Source organism: Falco peregrinus, chromosome 7 (genome assembly GCF_023634155.1).
Source record: "Falco peregrinus isolate bFalPer1 chromosome 7, bFalPer1.pri, whole genome shotgun sequence".
NCBI classification, from domain to species: Eukaryota; Metazoa; Chordata; class Aves; order Falconiformes; family Falconidae; genus Falco; species Falco peregrinus.
In genome coordinates this window covers 30793959-30817786 of record NC_073727.1, presented here as the reverse complement: position 1 = coordinate 30817786, position 23828 = coordinate 30793959, and the positions used below count along the sequence as shown (strand labels likewise).

At 38.9% G+C, this 23828-nt stretch overlaps 1 protein-coding gene across 3 annotated transcripts in view; it reads left to right on the top strand.

The window, feature by feature from the left end:
- MAN1A1 (mannosidase alpha class 1A member 1) overlaps nt 1–23828 on the top strand; it is a 151699-nt gene that overhangs the window by 110280 nt on the left and 17591 nt on the right. For all 3 annotated transcript variants that reach the window (XM_055811199.1, XM_055811198.1, XM_055811200.1), the window contains exons 6-8: nt 10402–10525; nt 12837–12930; nt 16937–17052. In XM_055811199.1, coding sequence (XP_055667174.1) covers nt 10402–10525; nt 12837–12930; nt 16937–17052 — 334 coding nt within the window. The remainder of the gene's footprint in view (nt 1–10401; nt 10526–12836; nt 12931–16936; nt 17053–23828) is intronic.

The window sequence follows — 23828 nt, the reverse complement described above, 5'->3', positions numbered from 1 at the left end:
CTGCTTGGCTAATAATTGTCTCTCCCTTTCTCACACTCCTCCATGTGGGTGCGTACGTGTGAGCTTACTGCTCTGTTGGTTTACTGCAGGGTGCCAGTTCCATAAGCTTTGATGCTCCTTTAGAGCACCAGTAACGCGAGAAGTGTCACAGGGCAGACAGCCATAAGGAAAGGACTGTACAAGCCCTACCTGTAAAGTCCTACAGAAATTCAGTCTTTTTCCACAGAGAAATGCTACGGGAATTTGACATTAAAAAAAAGCAGCCCAACAGTCTGAATGAACCGGTAAGAATAAGATACTCCGATTATTCTAAGCATCAATACAGTATTGTTAATTCCAGACGTTCAGAAACCATGTATTAGATCACAGAAGAGGTATCTGATGGTGTCTGGTGGTTTTTTGAGCCCATGGAGGAAGTGTTTTATTTTTATTCTCAGTAGCTGCCAGGCTTCAATGCGTACAGTAAAGCATGATCTTCCCACGAGCAATGTCACTGACCTTCACTTATTCTCTGCTGCTCTCCAGAGGCAGATGAGACTGTCTCTTCTTCGTCTTGATATTCCCGTACATTTTGGTCTCCACCTGTGTCTTGGCTCCTCCTGCTCCCCCTGCCGCTGTTCCCATTCATTTCAGTATTTCCCCAGGAGAGCAAGTACATTTCACCACAGAGGCACTGGTCCTCTTGCCATGGTAGTAAGTTTCATGGTAGCATTGAACAATATCTTTTTTTACTGAGTGAAGAGTACTTAGTGGGGTTTCATGGACTGTGACTTGGACGTGGAGCAGGCATAACTCTCTAGGCTCCCTTGTGTGTTTATATGCACACTTCTCCAACACCTCCTCCACCGCTAACTTGATCCTTCTGAGAGGTGGGGATCTGTTCTGGCAGAGGCCACAGCACAAGTTGATACTGGAAATTTTGTACTTCATGCACCTTCTGCTCAATTCTGCTTTTACATTAACGGTGCTTTTCAGTCTCTGTTGCTGTGTTGTCCAGTCGGAAGAGAAATTGCCTGTCAGATGGTCACCTGGAGGAAGATCAGCCCACTTGATAGTGTTCCATGACTGTTGAGCATTTTAACCTTTTGCCTCAAGTACAGTAAGGAAATAGTGACCATTCTAGGATAGCTTCAAAGATTGCTAGGTAGTTTTCCCTAAACGGGACAAAAATATTGGGAGGAGGATAACTTTTGCTCTTGAAAAATTTAACCACAGATAGTGCACCTGATGTGCCTAGGTACTGTAAGTTCTCTAAAACAACTACTAATCTTCAAGAACTACAAAACTATTCTGACTGGTCCTGACTTCCTAAAAATGACAAGGGGAGCAAGGAGACCATTTCTGCTTCTACTGCCCTTTTACGGGTGGGCATCTCTGTAATGTTTGGATTAGAAAGCATGCCACATACATTGCCTTTGAAGGACCTGATGAACCTCATGGAGGAAAGGAGGGATCTTGTTTTAAGATCTGTTTGATATTAGCATATATTTGGAGCTGCGCTAGTAGTTTCTCGTGTGATGAACAGTCAGCCACCCACATTTCCAGCCAGATAATGATGTGCATGTGCCTTCAGTACAAATGGATGCATCTCCTGTACTGGCAGAACTGAACTGGCCAGGAGATCAGCATATATTAATGCTGATACTGCATATGACTAGACAGATAAATAAAATTAATGTTCTCAAACTAATAGCTCTTGAGGCTATGCCTCTTAATTATCTCACTTGTTACAGTCAAAAAAACATTCATGTTCTGTCTGACATTACAGCACAGAATTTTTTTAATTCCCTGTCGTACTGTAAAATTGAGTAACCACTTTTGTTGTTAGTTTTCATACTGCAGTTGCTGATGGTGCTAATTCACAGTCTGCTGCCTCCTGCTAAATCAACATCCCTGGAAATCACCTCACCAGGTAATAGCTGGTGTCAGTCAGTCTTCAGAGAGGGCAACTGAGTGGAGCAGGAGGCCACCAGCTGGGCAATGATTAGGCAAGGGCAGTAGTTACACACTCATTGTCACAGCTGAAAAACTAACCAGCTGTTAGCATTTGCCTAAATGATTCTCCTAACAAAGTGGAATAAAACAGACATCAAAAACTACCACATAGGCTGGCTAGCTGATTTAAGTTTCTTTTTCTGCTGTCTCCAGCTGTCAAGACATTGTGTGAGAGATGCTTAATCAGATCATAATTATTTTATTTTCTCAGGAAAGGGATACAGTGGAAAAGTCAGATCTCCAGTAGAAGTCTGTCTGCCTTGGTTGGTGCTGTCTGGGGGGAGATAGGGACCACGTAGGCTGCAGAAAGTTAATTGCCATTTATTAGAAGTTGGACAGGAAGATGTTTCACACTTGCTACTGGGGCTAGAAGTGCACAGCGGCTCTGCTAGCCCTGTCACAGGTTCCCCCGATGGAATTTGCCCACAAGGTGCTGTTCTGGCAGCTTCTACCACTAGACTTGGGTGGAAGAGTTGAGTACCAGTGGTGTAAACAAACGTGGGATTTCTGTGTTTCTATCTTTCTTCTGTTAGATAGGTGTTCAGATGATTTGCCAGGTATGGGGAAAGGAAAAACATATTAAATATCTTTGAAGTCTTAACAAATAAATCATTGATTTCAGTGCTTGTGAAGACAGGCCCTGAAAACAAGATCCCATATGTTGTACTCTTGGGGGTGGTAGGCGAAGGAAAATTAAGAGAAAAAAATAATCTTTTGGGAATGTAATTTATCAAATACAGCAGTTGAAACTTTAGCAAGCGTTGCCTGTATGCTCTGTGGTTGGGGTTTTTGTTTATTTTAAAAAGTATGAGCCTCTAATAAAATAATTCAATTCTTCATCACATTTCCTTTATAAATTAAATCATAACCCATAGTTTAATAGCATTATTAGTTAGCTGCAATACTGAAAGCAGAAAGATGAAGAGAACCTTTTCTAACAGCAGATCCCCCTTTAACTTCCCAGTGTGGTCCATGGTCCTGAATTTAGCTTCTCTCTTGGCAAGCTGCTGGGAAGGGATGTGCGTCTCATGATCAGCATTGGTTTCTGGGAAGAGAAGAAGCTGCTTTTAATTTATTTTTTGTGACATATTGACAAATGGTTCTATTCAGAGCAAAATAAAAAATCATTCTTATGAAAGCGTTTTCAGATGTGGCAATCCTAAATCATGCATGAAACATTAGATATGCTATGAAAATAACCTCTGAGTATCATCCTTTTGGCTGCCGTAGTGACTCCCTTAGCTAGGGCATCAGGATCACAGTATGCAGCTATAGTGTCCATGAAATATTTCTTCTGTTATTTTCTTATTTTTATGTTGAGGTGTGTGTCACAAAGTATATTTAACTGTTTGGTTTTGAGTTCAGTCATTTGCCTAGGAAATGCTGAAAGCAATTAAGTTTCATTTAGCATTTTGACGTATTTTGTGCCATCTAGGGCTCTATAGCAACTTAAATCTTTTAAATATATTTTGTTTAAAATGAAAATAGGTACTGAGTATGTAAATGAAAATCTGACCCTTTACTGACTTAATTTGTTCTAAGGAGACTCAGTTGACTTAATTAAATTAAAATATTATGAAAGACTGGTAGTGGCAGAAAAGAAATAGACTAAAGCCTTTTGTAATGTATAAATACTTTATTGGAAATGCAATGACTGGCCATTATGTAGTTATACTGACTTTTTATAAAAGGAATACATTTGGGTTGTTTTTTTTTTAAAAAAGCCATCCATAGAAATCATGACTGATTCTGCCAAAATGGAATGTGCCTTTCGACATTTTTCTCACTGGATTGAAATATGGCAGAGAAAATAATAATAAGTTGACATGTATTATATCTATGAGAGAAATTTTGGACATTATGCATTATGTTAACTTGCTTGTTTTACTAATTCACAATATGTGGCACTGTCTGTATGGCTTTGCCTGGCTATGTATAGAAGATTCATGGACTTTGTGGTATCCTTTTCATGTCACGGTACTGTAGAAAAGTTTTCTGTATTTATTTTTTGAATTTAATCTGCCAAAAGTTATCTTGCAATATTTTATAAAAATGTCATGCAAATGTGACCAGTACAAAAAAAGGACCATTAAAAATAAATTGTGAGCTAGGAGAAACCTTATATTAAAATTTAAGAAGTAAGAATATAACATTACAAAGTGTTTAACTCCAATCCTACTTTTTGTTATATTTATTAGCCTGTAAAGAGTTAAAAAAATCCATCTAATACCTGTGAAGTTAATTGAAATCTTGAGGAGATTTGGGCACCTGGCAGGGGGTAACTGTAGGTGAGGCTGGTCTCCCTGGGTTTGCTCTGTAAAAGGAGAGACTCCACCTTCAGCTTAATCTCCTCTGTGAAGTGATTTAATTTTGTTATCTCCCTGTACTGATTGTCGGGGGAGCCTCAGAGATTCATTTCTGTGAATGCCCTTGCTGGAGTTGCACTGCTCTTGCATCTTCGCTGCAGTCAGACCCGTCTCTGGTGCACAGTGTCCATGTGCTGAATGACAGTCTGGGGTGTGAGCCGTGCAGCCTCATCGCCTGTGGCTGTGATCTTAAGGCTGAAACATGGAAAAGTGATCATTATGCTTTCAAAATTGTCTGAGGACCACAGACGTCCTTTTGGAGGAGAAGCGGGGGATGACGGTTTTTTTCACAAAAAAAGCTGGTAATTTTACTTTATTTGTAAGACATTTACACTTGTGGGTTGAGACTCAAGAAGCGTGAAGTGGTCCTGGGGAACAGGGCGGGGGAAGAAAGAGAAAAAAGCTGCAGGAAAGTTTGTGTGGCCTTTGCATCACCCTCCCCCTTTTTCCTGACCTCCGTTTGGGAAGGTCCCTCTCCCTAATGGATGTCAGAGGAGTGGCTCATGCTGCAGAGCAAGGGAAGCAACCCAGGGACTGCAGGCTGGGCTGGGCATCTGCTTGTGCAGGTTCCTGTTAAAACAAGATGAAGCCCAACCAATTTCAGTTGTAAATTGTATTCTCTGGGCAGATCCCCCTGTTCCTTCAGCACTCCTGGAAGTACCAGGGCACAACCTGTATGCTCCAGCTTGAGTCTCATGGCTCTGGGGAATTTAAATGGACCCCTCGTAGTGCCATGTTCTCATTTCTCTGTCACAGTGTTTTGCATTTTCACCTGCCGTCATAGTTGGAGCAGCTTTTTCGCATAAATGATCAGGATTAGTGCAGTCCAAAGGAGCTATAGGGAATTATTTTCATATTTAATCCTGAAACCTTTTGCAACTGTGGCTGTTGGACTTTTCACATTGTTGCTGCTAGAGCTCTTTTATTCTGGCCTTTTGCTTTTTTTACTGGCTAAGTCTGCAGGAGGATACTGACAATTAGGTTGTGCTTTTACATTTTGCATTAAACATTGAAGTTCTGAGGTCTCTGCCTCCAGCTTGTGGAGTTGTCCTGGCAGCCTCCAGGAAAGGTTGGGGAATAATAAACTGTCTCCAGGGACTGAAACAGTTCTGCTCACTGATGGCAAAATTTTGATTTGGTGAGTGTTTTGACCCTTTGAAGTATTTATGCAGTTTCCCTGAGGATTTGCTGTTCCTTTCAGTTGAAAATTACCTGCTGCTTTGTATATATTTGGGACATAATGTAATTTTTAAAAAATTTTGTCAATATTGTTGTGCCTCTGAATTTCAGTAATTTAAAGGAAAAAAACTTTACATATTTATGTTTCCTCTGTGGTTCCCTCTCCTGGTACGTTCTGTACATTTTGGAAGAGATACTGATCTCATAGCTCCTGTTCCCAGTACAGAAGGAGCAGCAGTGGTCTACTGGAAAGATACTGAGCTGAGTTACCAGCAGGCCAGGCCAGTCAGACCCATATCTCCTGAGAATGGATGACAGTGGAATTACAAACACTGTTACAGATTCTGTGGCAGTCAGTGTTCAGTAGCAAAGTGTATAAAATAAATGGGAAATACCATAAACCAATGATGGTCCTGCTTTAATACACTTTTCTGATTCAGATCCTCATTTCAAATTTCAGTTAATTACGTAATGCTGGTGATGACACTAGTTATAATGATTTAGAAGAAAGCTCTAAAGTTCTATTAATATTTTACAGAAATTTTAATGGATTTTAAGTAGTATAAACAATGTCATTTTAGACACAATGATTAAATAGTACCCTGTAAACTGAAATTATTTTAGTACTGGTCTGGAACTTCAAACAAGTTTAAGTAGTGTGGCTTCTTCCTTCCTTCCAGAAGTATATAGAAGGAGTTTTGTTTAGTACAAGTTGTAGTGAGTATCAACATAATAAAATTGAAAAATACAGTGACGAAATAAATTACAAAAAGAAAGCAAGGTAACAGAATGCAGCTAATAAAAGGGGTGAGTGTCATACCTGGGCCCCCTTTGCTGTCTTCTGCCAGTGGTGGTACGTATCTATCTCTTTCTGAAGAGTGCATTTGTCAGCTTACAAGGCATCTGGGACTTTATACCATTTTGGAAGAATAACTGAGTGAAAATAAGCTGCAAAATATTTTCAGTGCTTTACAGATTTTTGCTTTGGTTGAAACGAGTGATTTGCACATAAGTTTGTGCAGCTCACAAACAGAGCCGCAAGCCACCTTTTGAAAATCCCCCAAATTTGATCATTCTTTGGGTTCAGATACCTACTGCGGTTTCTTGACCTGAGTAATGGGTGTCCTTGGAAGAAAAACTGTAAGAACTTGCAATGTTATACATAGTTTGCTAAAACTTGGAGCAGAAATAAAACCTTACACCAGACCCCAGGCTTGCATCTCAAAATTTCAGGAAGACAGCCCATAAATACATAACAGAAGAATAAATAGATACCCAGCATTGACTTTATGGCTGAAGAGTAAATAGGTACCTAGCACTGACTTTTTTTAACTTTGGAGAATTTTCTGGTCACCCCAATAATAATATTGGTGAAGAGCTTGAAAAATGTCTGAGTTGGGAACACTGGATGTCTGATGTCATGCATGGGCAGAAATCAGTATTATACTATGCCTGGTTATTAAGATTTACGGAGCTATTACACTTATTTATGGCATGTTATTTTCTAGGGCACCTAGTGATTTATAAATGTACTCATTGTTTATAATCCTTGACACAGAATTCTTTTTCCATTTCACCATATCCCTTCATCTGTTCAGGTTCTGTGCTGCTTAAGGTCTGTTTTGTCAAAAAGTATACAATATTTAGGAAAAAAATTGGGGGGCGGGGGGGGAAGAGCAGCCTTTGCAGTTTCATTTTTTTAAGTCAAGAGACTGTTAATCAAAAGCCAAAGTCTACTTTGTCTCATCAAAGATCAGAGAGTATGAAATCTCTCTTATTCGGTATGCTGAGAGCTTTGTTGACTATCTCCCGGGCTCTGGCAGTGACCCTTCAGGAGCTGGCTGCATAGCTGTGCGTGCTGGGCTGTCACCTTCAAATAAGGATAGAGCTAAATGGAACCAGAAGCAATACTGTGGCTGCTCCAGTTAGTGTGAGAGAATATGGAAAACTTACCTGTTCTGGTGCTTCCAAAGGTGCAATATATGAGAGAATGTATGAGGTTGCATGAAAAATAGTTAAGGCACTGAACTGGATTTCTTGGATTCTACCATTTGTTGAAACGAGTTGGTCAGTTTTGACTTAGAGCACCCATCTGAGACTAAACCAACAGATATCCTTGTTATTTTGCAAATTTGCCAGAAATATGTTGATGCCTTTTTTTTTCCTAATCAGCCGTCCCAACTGAAAACAGTGAAAGCTACATTAAGTAGTACTTAGATGCAACATAGGTGTTTCTTTCTACTTTCCTTGCATTAAGAGTAAAGAATGCAAGTTTATAGTTTTCAAACCATCTTAAGCAAGAAGAATCTTCCACTTGTGATAAAGCACATCACTGCATGCAGAAAACCTCAGCAGCCATGACTGGAAATTTTTCTGGTTAACAAAACGTAGTACATCAAAATGTTCTGACAGGTTGTGTTGATATCAGCAGGTGTTGTGGTGGAATAGAAGTAGGGACTTTATTATGTTTTCTGCCAAGTTTGGTTGGTGCCTTGCTGCAGGAACAGCCTAATGTTTCCACTTTGAGATTTACTGAGAAATAATAGAAAAAAAGTGGGCTTTTGCCATGACACGGTAACTTTTCAAAACCTTAAAATATTCCACTTTATAATCTGGTGAGCTTTATTTACCCATAGTATCTTATGTCATATCTTTTAATCTGGATGATTTGGAAACAAACTAAAATATTTTCATCTAGAAGTCAGCAGTTATGCAGAACTTGGGCCAGTGTGTCCCAGAGCTGTCACCTGTTCTTGGGTGTATAACAAGTCTGTAGGTGTAAGCTCTCCAGTCTGTAGATGAGGTTTCCAGACATGTTGTCTGCAGTACTCACCTTGATCCTCTTTTTTGTAATATCTTCACACTTTTATGTCACCATTTGGAAAAATTTTGACCCATGGTGGATTGAAGTCCAGACAGCTTGTAAACCAGGTGGGTTTTTCTCTTCACTTTTGCTTTCCTCAAAGGTCAAAAGATTGCTCTTAAAATGAGATATTCAGATCCCATAAAACTTGTGTTCTATTTCTGTCACACAAATATCATATCAAAGTTGGACTGCGTGCATCTTTGCAGCACCCTGATTTCATTATGTTATTGATTTTGTCTGCAGCAATGGAGATTAGAAACATCTTTCTCCTTTGGAGTTTTGGCCAATCATTTGCATCAGGGGACTTCCATGTGTGCCAGCCTCTTGCACCTTTATGGTCAGCTGGGGGAGCCTCATTTGAGCTCTTTCCTTTTGCTTTCCCAAGTTCTCCCTCCACTCAGCACTCAGATAAGCTTAGTCACTTCAACGCTTTATGATGTGGGAAAAAGAAAATCTATAGCATACCTGTGGGGAGTGTTTGACAGATGCTATGGTACTTCAGAAATGGGACAATATGTGTCTGCCTGTCAGGAGATAATATTCTGGCTTTATTTTTGGTGGCACTTGAGTGAGTTCCAATGGTGCTTTCAGCTCAAGGCCAGGCAGCTAAAGGTGTTGCAGTTTAGAGCCGTAACATTTAAGCAGAACACAAAATGTGTTATCTGTAGCCTTTACTCTGCTTTTAAAGTTTAATGACTTGTTTTTATTTTGTGTGTGTGTGGCAGAAATCTCAAAACAATATGTTAATGTAACTGGTGGGGAAATCAATTTAATGGAGTCTTAATTTCATTATATCAGTTAAATTTCGCTTACAGATAGTTGACCTTTTGAGAAAGAAATTTTAATACAACTGAGGACTTCCAGCACGAACTAAAGATGGGGTTTCTTGGTTTTTTGCTTTGTTTTGTTTTTTTTCATAATATGAGTCATATTTTAACTCAGGAAGAATACCCAATTTTCATGGTTGTGCAAGTGCTAACTGATGACTGTAGTGGCTGTTTATGTGTGGAAGTAAAACCAATCTTTTATATATGTATGGAGTGTGTTTAATGCTGTTTACAACTTGAAAATGAGGAAGACATTCCAGTACCTAATAAGTGTATTTGTATTGAACGTTCATGGTCTAATATGTCATTATTCACCTAGATGCTCCAAAAAGATAACTGGCTTTTCTTTAATTTCATGTTTATTTCTGAATATTGCTGCTGGAAATTTCAAGGGAAAAAACCACCTTTTTGTAATGAAATTTTAGCAGACTTCTAGTCCTGAATCTCAACCATCGTTAGTTTCTAGTGGGGATTTAGCAATAAATGTGCTTTTCTTTACACTCAGCACAAAAACTGAGATAAATTTTGCTGTGAAGCATCTTTAGGTCTTAATTAAAACTGAAGTTACTCATCCTGGTAAGAGTCCCTGGCCAGACAATGCCTACATGTCCTACTCTGTTAAATTTTCAGGCATTAAGAAAGACATACTGCATGTAATACTTTAACTTTAATGCATATATACAGCATAGGCTTTAAGTTAATAAAAAATTGCACTGCAGAAGGAAGAGTTAGAATTGGAGAAGGTTGTGTTAAATACAGGGAAAACAGGTGAAGTATGAGAAAACATTCTCATACTTCACCTGTTTTCCCTATGTTTAACAGGGGAATGTTTTCTCATACTCAGTGGGTTTTGTAGTGTCTTTAAACATGATATCATACAGTGAAACAGTGGTACAGTGATGTGTGTGATGGAGCTATTCACGAGCTAAAAGATTGGCTTGTTGCAAGAAGCCATTCTACAAGCCCAAGAACTGGACCAGAGTAACTCAGGGTCTTGCGGTGAAGTCATGAAAGGCTGCCAAAGCATGGTTCCTTATGCAGTTATTAAGTACATTTTAAATTAATTATCTTCTCTTGATAACAGTATATCTACTACCTGTCAGATTTGTTAGCATTGCATCATAGACTCTCATGGTTATTTTCTGTATTTCTCTTCCCCCCATCTTAGTGGAATCGGTCGAAATTGGCCGTGGGCCTCTGGCGGCAGCAGCATTTTGGCAGAATTTGGGACTTTGCATCTGGAGTTCGTACACTTGAGCCACCTGTCTGGAAATCCTGTCTTTGCTGAAAAGGTTAGACTGTTCAGTCAAAATCATGTTGTAAAAGATAAATCATGTGTTAGGAGGCTAATACCTCTGAGGAGAGATTTGGATTTTCCTCAGTCGAAAGCATTTATCACAGGAAGTAGGTATTTTCTGGATGTTTCCCTAATCACCTTTGCGTGGCTTTTCTATTCAAAAATCTGTTCCAAAATCATTTTGATGCATCTTCTTGTATCTAGCACTTACTCAGATCTATGAAATATACCATTTCTGTTTATGTTCTAAATTAGTATCACATTAAAAAATCGGACCGTAAAACTTTCTTCAGCACTTCACCTGCATGTGGTGAAAACAAAAATTATTATATTGGGGTTAATATGTGATGACTACATTGTGTGATTTCAGCAAGTTTAGTCTTCAATATGCTGTATGATATCACTGCTGTCAGGGAGGTCTGAAACCCCTTCTACCCCACTGACCTTTAAAGAAATGTGCTTTGAACTTTCTTTGGGGCAAGAAAATAAACTAAAAAAACATCCTTTGATGAAAAAGTTGTGCTTACTAAGTCTTCCAAAATTTGGTGACATTGTCTCCTGGATACTTTTTTTTTTATGTGAGCTGTGAACAGCAATTGCTCTTCTCCTTTCCTCAATTCCCACCTAACCAATTTTGCTTTGCTTTTTGGTATGTAAGTAGTCAGTGAGGTATGTTCTTTATAATAGACTGTATCATTTACCTTTTTTTTTTTTTTTCCTAATTGAAACTTCCACTTGTTTTGGTTTTGTATTCTTAGTGCAACTGCCCCATGTTAGCTAAAACTGATGTTATCTATCTAATAATGAGACTCCAAATATTTAGCAGTAGCTGTAAAAGTGATGGTGAAATGTAAAATGAGTACTTGTTGTACCAAACTTAAAGGATTGAATGACATTGCTGCAATACCATTGTCAGCACTGGAATAAGTTTTGTGAAACAAACAGTTAGGGATTTTAATGTATTTAGAGGTGAATTTGAAGATAGAGTTTCTCTTAAACAAATCTGAACTGTGGGGGAAGGATGGGGAGTGTGACAGCACCAAGAAACAGCCAGAAACAGACATACTAGAAAACTTAATTATCTTTTGACATTTATGGTAATTTAATGTATAACATCTGTTCTACTAAGAGACAATTAAAGTATGATGAAAGTATGTATATTAAAAATCCTAGCCTATGGTTCTCTTCCAAAGTGGCATCAAGCTATAGCTGCAAAATGCTGGAAATCTGTGTGTGTAAGCTGCTCTTAAAACCCTTTAGAGATTGCAATTCCACAGCCCTCCAAGGCAATCCATTCCAGGGCTGGTATGCTTGATAAAAAAGAAGAAACATAAGCATAAGCTTTGCATGGAAGAATTCATTAAATGTGGTCTAGGACTCGTTGCAGTCTGCATTTGTGCAATGACTGTTAGCAATGTAGTGTCAACATTGCAGAAGGCAGTTTGTGTACAACAGAAACCCTTCTGTGGCTTGGTGTAAGTTAATTTATCTTCTTTCTCAGCAGCTAGCTCACTTGATCTCTAAGCATGCAGGGTGTTATAATGAACCTGTCAGTACTTTTTTGTTATGATTTCTGGTCTGTGGTGCTCAGGATCTTCATTCTCCCAAGTTGCTCCATTTGCTTTTTTTTGTGAATGTTAAAATTCAGTATAAATAATTTCATGTGCTCTGCAATGGATTGTGCTGCTGGGTGAATCCAGCTGCAGAGCATCTGGGCTGTAATTGTTTCCCTGGGCCTCTCATTTGTAGCAAGCTCCTTAACAGTGCCAGTGGAGTGCTCAGGGCTGCGTGGGCTCTTGCTGGGCAAGCTGCTTGTATGAATCTCAGTTCCAGCAGTACTCTCTCCTTTCCAGGCAAAACTGTTCTCTTCTGCATCTGAACTAGGTGATAGGCTTAATATTTAATAGCATTTCTGATTTGGGTATATGAGGAACATCGTGCTGAAGTGGCTGAGCTTAGTTAAGGCAACTAGCCTCCATGAATTTCAGTGTCCTGTGGAGGGGCGAGATACACTGTATGGCAAGTCCTGAGCTTCGGAGCTTGCTTCTGTTGTGTTGTTTCATTACTGATACTTGACAGAGAAACTCCAGAGGTTTTGAGGAGCTCATTTATATGATGATATCAGCTTAGAGATCTTTTTTAATAGTAATATGATTGCACAGAAGTATTCAGGTATATGTGTTGAATAAGACTATTTTTTTTATTATTTTTAGGCATATTTGCAATGTAAGACTTTTGTGCCCGCGCTGTTTTATTTTGTGGGGGGAAAATGGATCAGTGCTCAGTGTTTTGTACCCTTCCAACAGGTAATGAATATTCGAAAAGTTCTAAATCGATTGGATAAACCAGAGGGCCTTTACCCCAACTATCTAAATCCAAGCAGCGGCCAATGGGGCCAGCGTAAGTAGATCACTTCTTTGGTACTGTGACCTGTCTATCAGTGTGCTGTTTGCAGTCATTAACCTCTTTCAACCATTGTTATGGGTTTTGTATATATATATATATAAAGAACTTCGTAAAGTATAAAAGCTCACATTATATCTGAGGTTCTATACAAAGTAACAAATACTACAAATATAAAAATAATAATCCTACTTGCCGTCCTTTTTTTGATCTTTCAGTATGGCTTATGCAAGCAGGGAAATGTCTGAATATGTATCCGTTTGGAAGGGAATTTGTAGACTACAAAAGTCTTCTATTCAAAAATATAAAGTGTTTTCTAAAGTAGATGTTTAAGGAAACATTATCAGCTTGCCTGAATCAAATTCTATGTTTTAGAGCGGTGTGGCTCTACTGAAGATAAAAAAAAATAAAAAATCAAACAAATCTTTCCAGTTAATACTAGCTGTGATTTCTGTTGAATTTTAATGCCAACAACTGAGGAAGCAAACTAAACAGAACTGTGTCATGGCATTAATCCCCTTGGAACCATTTCTGGACCAAGATTAGAAGGGAGAGAGTAAATAAAATGCTTGACGTATTTGATCTTCTTAGACCCTTCCTGATGATTGAGACCTTTCTTGTACTTTGCCTTCTCCGATCTTCATAACCTGTTCAAAGCCTACATAGTGTGCAGGGTCACGATTCTAGAGCCCCTACTTCTTTTGCACTTTGCCCTTCTTAGATTCAGTCTACCACCATCCCATTCATGTGATTCAATGTTCTCATATTTTTTCCTCCCTACGTTATTGAAAGAAAAAAAGCAAGATATGCTGTCTTGGTCTGAAAAGACACACACAGATGAGATGGTCCTGTAGATTACCAGTGTTGGAGCTGGTTAGACAATACAAGGGAGGGAAAGGACTGAAGAAGTTTTTGAATATAATTGTTTAGGATGCAGCTAAGGTGGAAGTGAGGTTCTGGAGTCCTTATGGAACCGGCTACAGTCTGGATGGGTAAGAGAACTTTCACAAAGGCAAAGAGCAAGTGTTTTATTGAATAAAAGAGATTTCTGAATGCTTTATTTCACTCTTTGAATTAAAGAGATGTCCAAAAAGGTGGTGCTGCTCAGTTGTATTGTCCCATCAAGGCAAATGCCATTTCCCTTTATGAATTAGAAGTGTGCTTGTCATTTTAAAAAGCCTTCTAGTCTGCTACCCTGTGAGGGCTTCCTTCAGGTCACCATGTCACAAGGCCTGTGGCAGCCCAGCATACATAACCATCAACTCCAGTTGGCATGTTGGTATAAACTCTAACTTCCACTTACAGATATGAGAGATGTATACCCGCTTGTTATCCATGTTTGTTTAGCACAGCTTTGTAAAACATTGAAACGTCCCACTGGAAGTCTTGATCCTACAGCAGTAGGAACAGGGTTTGGTTAGAAGGCCACTCAGCATCTGTGAGCCAGGGCCAGTTACTTCCCTGCTCGGCTTCTGTCAGCCACAGAAACACAGCTTTTTGGTGAGCTGCATGAGAGCAGGTCTTTCTAGTAGCTGACACCATTAGTGGCTTTGTCTAATTTATTTTAAAGCAGTCAAATATTTACTCTGCCTTATGGCCTTTGCCATTTCCGTATATTAATATATTTGTGTCTTACATACTCCTCGCTCACATTAATTGCTAGTTTTTGTTGGTGTGCACAGGAAAAGTTACAGTTTATACAAGCTTTGCTTTCCAATAGGATGTAGTGTTAACAAAGAAATCGCTTCCTGCACATGCGAATGATGGATGCGGATGGTGATGCAGGTCAGCCCTTAGCATTTTGAAGCATCAAAAGCAAATTCCATCATGTTGTGTCTTCCATTTCAGTTGCCTCTGTTTGCAGACACTGATTTATTATTTTTTTTTTTCCCATAGCAGATCAGAATGTAAGACTTGAGGGATGTTTTATTTGAGATTGCTCTTCTAGGCTGTTTTCAGTTGATTACAACAGGAAAATAAAATTGACTTAGACTCTTGATTGGTACAAGACAGAAGTATTCTTTCTCACACATCAAGTGGGGAGGGAGGAATGGTTTCTGAACATTTCTTCTCTAGTAGTGCTGTAACTGTGAAGGACACTGCTGGATCACTGCCATTGTTCCTGTAAATTCATTTAGCCCTTGTTATTTTGACAGTAAACTGACAGTGATTTGCCGCAGCGTGCATCAATTGGATTTGTCTACTGCAATAATGTATATAATAACAGGGCTTATTATTGATGAAACTGTGCTTGTGCTATTTAGTTTGCAAATGTCAGAGGTTTCTATGGTAATTTATTTAGGAAACCGTAAAGGTCATTTAAATGCTGCTGTTCAAAGATCAGCCTTCGATCATAGAAAATGTTCCCATTTTTTTAAGAAGCCTCTTTTCCTTTTGGATCATGAACATTTAATTAAATAAATGGTGTATTCTTTCCAGAAATTTAATATATCTCATTCAAAAGAGGAGCTGGGGTGGGGGAAAGCCATTTATAACCGAGGTTTCATGGTACAATGTATTAGTTAGGCAAAGGGACAGGATACATTTGGAAAACTAAACTATTTATGTCACAGTCTAGTGGAGGGAAAAGGCACTGTTAATACCCTTTTTTCTATTCAAAATTTATCTTCTACATTTGCATGGCTTTGCAACCTATTCAGAAGGTGAAAGGAGGTATTCCGTTAGAAGAGTTTAAAATAAGGAGTTTAAAAATAAAATATCTGTGTTCTTTTGAATTCCACCAACAGAGGCATAACTTTGAGGCTAAGATCAGAGTTAGGTGCTGGGAAGTGTGAGCTCTGTACCACTAACCCTTCTGCATCTCACTTTACAAGCCTGGATTACTCCATGCATGTTTTGCTTTTCTCATGCCCAGAATTTTGCAGTATGACTCATGGGCTTGCTGTGTGATATATGTAACCACATCTCCACCCTGGATGTCTTGAGTCGAATTAGCGGACCCCTTCCTCACTGTAAAATTGACGATTATACATGAGTAGATAAAGCACTTTGAAAACTTTTCAGTGAAGGCTTGATAAATGCCAAATTCCTTAATGTTACCAGGCAGCGCCAACTTCAAAAAGAAAACCTCTAGCTAGTGTTCTTAGTTTAATGGAGCTTAGAGAAACACTACACACACACACATATAATTGTAGTAGTGTTACGGCAATCTATGCTGAAATTGTGATAGCCCATTAAAATTTAGCCAGGAATTTTTTAGGCTCCTCTTAGGACAGCAAGTGAGTGCAACCTTCTGCAAGCAGCTGAGAGCATCACTTTCACATCACTGGTGCAACTGACATCAAACAGTCTGACTTGTGTGGTGCTAGTGTTTGCAGGGTCATGTCCGAAATGTGTGTAGTTAAATAATCACAGCATCTGTAAGTGCAGGGCAGAATAAAGCAATGTGATAGCAGTAATCCTGTGTAGATGTGGCACTCTTTTTTTTTTTTTTTTTCTTTTTTTTTTTTTCCTTCCAGAACGACTGCTGAGCTCTGAGAGCAGCCAGATATTCAAAAATGTAGTATTATTTTAAAACATATGGGTCAGCATTTTGAAATACCATTAAATAACCTGAAATTCAAGTCCGCAGTAAGGAGCTAAAATATTTTGGCCTTATTTAGAAAGTGACTTAAATGGGGCATTAATTAATTCTACTTTTTTCCCTGTTTTTAGAATAAAAACCCCTCAGATTAACAGATTTTTGTGTGGGATAGACTACATGAATTAGATGTTAAACATATAAATTCTTGTTGCTTTGCCATGAACTCCTGTGGCACGATGTGAATATTAGGTAACTATGATGCTTTAGCTTGATGAAAAAGCAATTAAAGAAATAATTCTCTCTATATACCAGTTAAGTTTTTCCTGAGTTTCCAGGTTTGCATTTATCGAAGATTGTTGTAGGAAGAGATCATTAAATTCCCTGTTTGAAATTGTAATTGTATTTTATTGTCCAGGCTGAAGATGAAATTGCTGTTCAATCTCTTTCTTCCCTCTTAAGATCACGTCTCCATTGGAGGGCTTGGGGATAGCTTTTATGAATATTTGCTCAAGGCATGGCTGATGTCGGACAAGACAGATGAAGAAGGCAAGAAAATGTATTATGATGCTGTTCAGGTAAGTAAGATATTTAAATCTTCCTTTCCATAATAATCTGATCTATAATAATCCTAAAGAGACAGGTACTGGGGACAATGTGAGAGATTTATATCTTTGCCACCACAGTGTGTGTTTTTTAAAGAATTAGTTTCTCTTTTAAAAAGGCTTCATCAAATATAAATGCTAGAGGAATACAGACGCTGGGAATGGGGAAAGTCTTGAAATATAGCTATTTGTTTTCCAACTGCAATACAGTCAGTTCTCTCCAATACTGGAGCAGAAAAGTATACAATACACAACAAAAAAATACATCTATAAGTAGCTCTTAGGTAGAAATTCAGTTCTTTTTTCCTCAGTCTTTCCTAAATATATTCCTTTTGTCCTTTTTCCTTATATCCAGGAGGGAGTTCCTGTCTTGTGTTTTGACCTCATATTTCAGCCATTAGAATATTTTGATTGTGGTCAACACAGGGTTCAATATATTATGGTAGATAATTACAAGTGAAAATAGATTTTTTTTGTTGCACAATGACTTTTTGTTACAAGAGGCATCTATTTGCCAGCTTCTGTGAAACAGCCAGTTATTCAAATTGGACACAAGAGAAAGTTTTCAAAAATCAGAACTGTTCATACTTACATATCTATGTGGTATTTTATTTACGATCCTTCTGATATGCAATTTGCTTTGTTATTGATGCTACTTCCTTAATATGCTGTTTTGGGAGAAATAATGGTTTTATGACACCAGATTGAGGTTTGAGAAGTATTAAGTTTAAATTCATATTTACAGACTTTCCTTCCAGTCTTGGGCAAATGACCTATTTTCTTGGTTCTTTGCTTTCAGAGATATATATATACATATAAAAGAGGATAATATTACTTCTTTTTTCCCCATCCTTTCATCTGTTTTGACTGGAAGCTCTCTAGGGTCAGAACTTTTATCTGTTAGTAACTCTATGTATGTACAGTGCCTCTGCAGACAAGGCTTCAAGATGCTAAGCAGTATCTGCTAATTCTTTTGTACATCTGGAAATACGCTGTCCCTAGGGAAGAGACATAAGTCTCCTTTTACTTCCCATACCACAAAAAGGGGTGGCATTAAAAGAATACAGCCCTGGCTTATTGCAAGTATCTTTTTTTTTTTTTTTTTTTCATGAGAGAGAAAAGTCATATGCAATGATTTAAGTCATATGTAATGATTTAAGGGAGAGTGTGATCTCTGGTGGTAGTAAATTTGACGGCCAAATATCCTCTGCTAAGAAAATCCAGCCTTTAATTTTGTAAGTGCAGATTTGGATGCAGTCAGCCTCATTTTCACAGCTAACGTGGTTTCAGCTTCAGAGCAGAAGGTGGATTTTAAATCAGGTTTAAGTGCATTCGGGCCTATAATATAAGAACAGTGATACTGTAATAGCTCAGCCATTAGGTTGGCAGCCAAAAAGAGAGAACAAAGTGTCTGAGAATACAGTATCAATTCATCTTGCCACGGAAGGCATTTGGAAACACCTCAAAGCTGCTTCTAGTCTTCTACTCCCACTGTCTTAATAATATCAGGTTTTTCTTCTAAAGACAGTCTTACACAGGGTAAGCACTAGTGCATACAAGCATGCAGTAAAAAAAAGGTGGGTTTGCTAGTACAGCTGTTCTGGAAACCACCTCAGGTAGCCTATCCCAGTTGTGGTGTGACCATCACCCTTGTTGGCAGGACAGCAAGTGCCTCCCATTCTGCTGGGGAGCAGCAGGGGCACATTGATCCCAATTGACAACAGAGAGCCCAGGAGAGCCCAGTGCCTTGATGGCCAGCGCTGGGCTGCCCCAACTAAGGCTGAAGGTTCCCCATCCCCTGACTTGAGCACAGCCGGAGTGAGGTACGTCAGGAAGCTCCTCTTGCCTTATGCCCCGTGAGCGGGTGTCCCATCCCATGTCAGCTGCACAGGGTCAGTGTGCCTGCCCCCCGCCCCGAGCCAGCCCACACCGCCCAGCGGGTGGAGAGCTGCCTGCTGGTGCCTGGTCATCGGGAAAGAGGGCCAGGAGTGCTCCGAGGGGAGTCCGTATGGAGTGCAGCAGCGTGGCTTTGTTTAAACTCACACATTAGCTACACCAGGATAACAAGCTCCTCGGGTACAAAAGTTGTCTTAGGCTCCTGAGCTCCCCACAGGGAGCAGAAGAGGTGATGGCCACCACACTGGGCAGCCACTTCTCCCTGCTCGGGGTTGAGCTGGGGGAGCAGAACTGCCCAGTCAGCAGCAGCACCGCATGTGGCAATATCAACGGCAGGGTCTGAGCTCTGCTGTATATGACTAGACTTAAAGTACCTATTATCTTAATATTTTTAGTAGTACTAGCTCTTAAGCAGCCCAAGCGTTATGTCTGTCCAGAGTATCAGCGTTTGAGAGGGCTGAATGATCGCTACATGTGTGCTAGGATTCACCGTGCTGCTGGCTGAATGCTATTTCCAGTATTTTCTGAGTGATGGTGTTCATGTTCTCTGTTTTCTATACCGAGGTACATCTGTACCCAAGCTGAAAGTGTATACGCAGCGTGTGGAGGTACAGTTGGATGTTGTCACGTAGCTTGTTCAGAAAACAGCGGGGAAGTTGCAGTCTCACCGAAACTGCAGAGTGCTTGGGCCCCATTGAGATGTCGGGTTATTCTCCAGAGTAACTAGCCTGTTTTGCAATCCATCCTGATATTGGCTTTATTGCTATCGATCCCTTACTTATCTAAATTAAAGCTAATTTAAGTGTCTGCCCAAGCTGCAGTCTTGCTTTATGACTAAGCCTACATAGTTTGGGCATTCCGAGTCTGCTTCGTATTTTCTTAGATAAATTTCCCCTGACACTTTCAGAATCTTTTTAAGACTACGCCAAAGGGAAGAGCATGATTATTCCTGGCCGTTCAGTTCAGCGCATACCCACCAAATTCTGAAAGAGCAATGTGAAGGTCTGATGCCTAAATCAATATTATCCGCTATCCAGAAACCACAAATGAGAATATATGACGAGTTATAGTTCACTGTGAAAAGCTGAAATTTATTTAGATGAAGCTTTGGGGTTATTTCTTACATTTTTCTGTAACTCATATTAAAAACAAAGACTTCTTTCTATTAGAATTTTTGTAGCACCCATAGATTGTTTTATGGCTTAAGTTAAAAGTAATAACTAAGATGTCAAACTAGATTTAAAAACTTTTTCTGCTTGCCTTGAATAAGATGGGTATTTGGCTGACGCCATTTAAAGAGGAGTTTATTTCTTATGGGAAAAGGGACAGAGATAGTGTTATTTTGAATACCAGAGCATAATATGAATGTATTTATAAGGCTGTCAGGGGGGATTCGTAAACTCTAGAATTTGCACAAAAAGACAAGTGAATGTATTTTTAATGTAAGTTATTTTTCTCTTTTGAAAAGCAATGCATATAATGTCCTGCTTCACATAATACAGGAAGTAAGAGATCTTCTTAAACTGATTACAATGGATAGCATGCAACATTTAGGTACAGAACAAACATGTATTCAGCTTTTAATCATATTTTGAGGATGTAACTGCCCATAGAATGATCTATCAGTCTTTGCAAGTACCCAAGAGAGGAACCATCCCACTCTTTTCAGATAACGCAGCTGATCTCTGAGACACAACTGAGTAGGTTTAGTAAGAGAACATGGTAATTCAGAATGAAAATGGACCTTGTGGGTTCACTTATATCCAGTCTAGCAACAGCAGTGTCACATGCAACTGCATGAAATCCTCCCCTCTTGAACGTGTCAGCCCTCATTTTCTAAGTTGAAGGGCAATTTTCCCACTACTCCTGTTAATAGGTTGTCTCACACCTGGTGTCTGATGACGAGGTATCTTTTCCAAATTTTCACGTTACATTTATTTATGGCCACTGCTGCAAGCTTTCTGCACCTTAAATATTTCTTCTTCCTCTTTCTGATGCTGCCTTCATCCCCTCCTCAGTGTGTTTCTAGAGAAGTGGCATACCTAAAGGCTGTAAGGAGAGCAGTAGCTCAGCCCAGAGGAACTTAAAAGAGGGAGAATCCCTTGCCAGCCCTTCCCAAGCAGCTTGGTTCAGTACAGCCCTCGGTGGCCCTCTGGTATCTGAGAGGTAAAGCCACCGTGATCTGCAGTTTTAGCTTTAGACAGGGGAGTTTACTTTTAGACATTTAGATTGTTTAATTTCTCTGACTGGGTAAAAACTGCTCAGAAGATTGTAACAAGAAAACGAGTGATCTCTGGAGAACCTAGCGTGTGGAAGTAGAAACAATGGATGTAGCAAAAAGTATAGGTGTTGTGAAGCAGTGCCAGGGCTGCTCTCTGCCAAATTTCAACTGCAGCCAGCCTGCTGCTAGCCTGGGTTGCATGACTAAAGAACGCAGTAACCTTTTGTGGGTATCAAAAGGTGAAAACGTAATTTTTGGCCTCAGGATTTTGAGTATTCACAACAGAAAATGTATAGGATCACTTTTTAATATTTTTTTGTAGTTTTTTGCTTTTTTTCACATTGCTAACTTTTTAGACTAGCCTTGATTTACTCAGTTTGTACTCTGCCAAAGGAAGCTCTATGGCTCTGATTTTTTTTTTTTTTTTTGGGGGGTGGGTGGGGATATTTAATTGTCAGCATTAAGTAGTGAATATTTTTAAGAGCTGTCAAGATTTCAGCCTTTCAGATAAATAGAACAAATCCATGCAGATTCCTTTCTCATTGAAATGAGGGAGAGAACAAAGTGTTATTAGCAAACTGAAAACATGATATTGGCAGATAGGCCCTTTTCATCTCCAGAGTTTCCTGAGAGTCTATTTGAGTGTGGTGACAGTCTGGTGGTTGGTCTGTGCTGATTGCAGTTTCCATTAAGTTGCTTGAAGTGGTTTGCTTTGTGATCATAGTGATCTTAAAAACTACATAACTGATGTGGACAATGACAGAACTGCAACAACTCAATTAGAACAGTTTGTCATACTGGGTAAAGCCAAAAATCTATTAATGATTTGAACATTCAGTACTTGAGAACTTCTTGGCATTGAAGGAAACACGTAAGTAGAGGAGGCAGGGTGCTGCAGTGGGAGCCTGTCTTACAAGGAAAGAGTTGGTAGAGGGAACCCAGTATTCCCCCTACATACATTTGGGGGGGCAGGGGAGAAGGTATGGCCTATAACTTGAATGTGTAAAAATTACTAAACAGGCAGTTTATTTACATCTTTTGTCAGCTGTCATGTTTAAGATATTTATCACCCAGCTGCACTGGTGTTCTGCACGTAGCGATAGTATAGCTGCATTATGTAGGAACACAAGATTCATTACGCTTAACAGACGAGAACATCCAGAGGACTTGCTGCTCTTTTTTATTCCTTCAGTATATTTCCCCTCTTGACAGGAGTTTTGAGGCTCTCTACAACTGCTTACAGAAAGGATCAAGACTAAAGACAGGCTTCTGCAGATTTTTAAATTGTTGATAACGTACTTATAGCTGCACGATGTCAATGTTTTGGACTATAGAAAGTACTTACTAAAAAGTTTGCTTGCTTATGGACTGTCAGGAGAAACAGCAAGATATAATGGTCTTAGAACTCTTTAAGGAGGATTTTAACTAAAAAGTCCTGTGACAGAAATTGTCCCCTTTTTGCTCATGGCTTTGCTCTTGTTCTCAGAGCAGCTGTTTCCTTACTACTTGTGCTGTTTTCCCTTCCTTTTTTGACAGAAAAAAGCTTGTCAGGAGTGATAGATATTTATTCTAGAATTTTCAGGAAATATATAATATAACATTTTAAGAATTACTTGCTTTGATTCATGCTATTCTTTCAATACTGTTTTAGGCATGTGACTAAAACTAGCCTTCTGGTAGCAGACAGCATTAAGTACATTTAGTGCAAGAGCATTGGTGCTCTTAGAGACTCTAACAGATGTATACAAGGGGCGGGAAAAATGGATCTTCAGACAAAAGTTAATTATCAGTTTTCCCCTAGAAATTAATCATCCTTTTAGTGATCAGATGCATAGGTATCATAGTAGTTAAATGTGGCCAATGTTTCCATTTTAAAAATTTAGGTATTCGTATTTCATTTCACATGTCAGCTTGTCTGTATAACACATCCTAAGTCCAAAAGCAGTAAGTGCCTTATTGCTTTCAAAACATTCTTATCTATTGTGTTTAAACAAATGAACACTCTTCTTTGTTCAGATTTTGGTTTTTTCAAGCACAGTTTAGAGAGCAGTGAGGATCTCAGGGTAAGAAGATGGCAGAAGTATTTAAATAAATTGTTAACAAGAACTTGACCTTCCTATTCTGTCCTTTTTCTGACTGTATGTTTTCACATTTCACGCATCTTGTAATACATATTTAAATCCTGTATGAAGGATATTTAAGCAAGCAGAATCAACTAATAAATAACATTTAAAAAAAGAAGTGCCATGGTTTTCTGCCATCTCCAAAACAGCAATAATAATGGAAAAAATGCAAATCTTAAACTCATTGGAATTTTGGATGAACAATAAATTTGATAAATTATAAAGATTGCTGAAGAAAAGTATTTATTGCATTAGATGAGCTCAACAGTGAAAGCATGAGGGAAGTAACTTAAAGTGAAGAAAACAGGCAATTGACTTATAAATGCACAGCCCTGCCTGCTGTGTGCCATTTCAAAGCAATAAAATGTATTGGTGAAAGCCGTAAATAATAAAATGAATAAGCAAGCAATTGACATTATACATCTTTGAATTATTGGACATATCACATGGTAGAATCCTCTTTCATACTCACTGTTGCTTCAAATCATGAAAATGCTGTTTATGAAGAA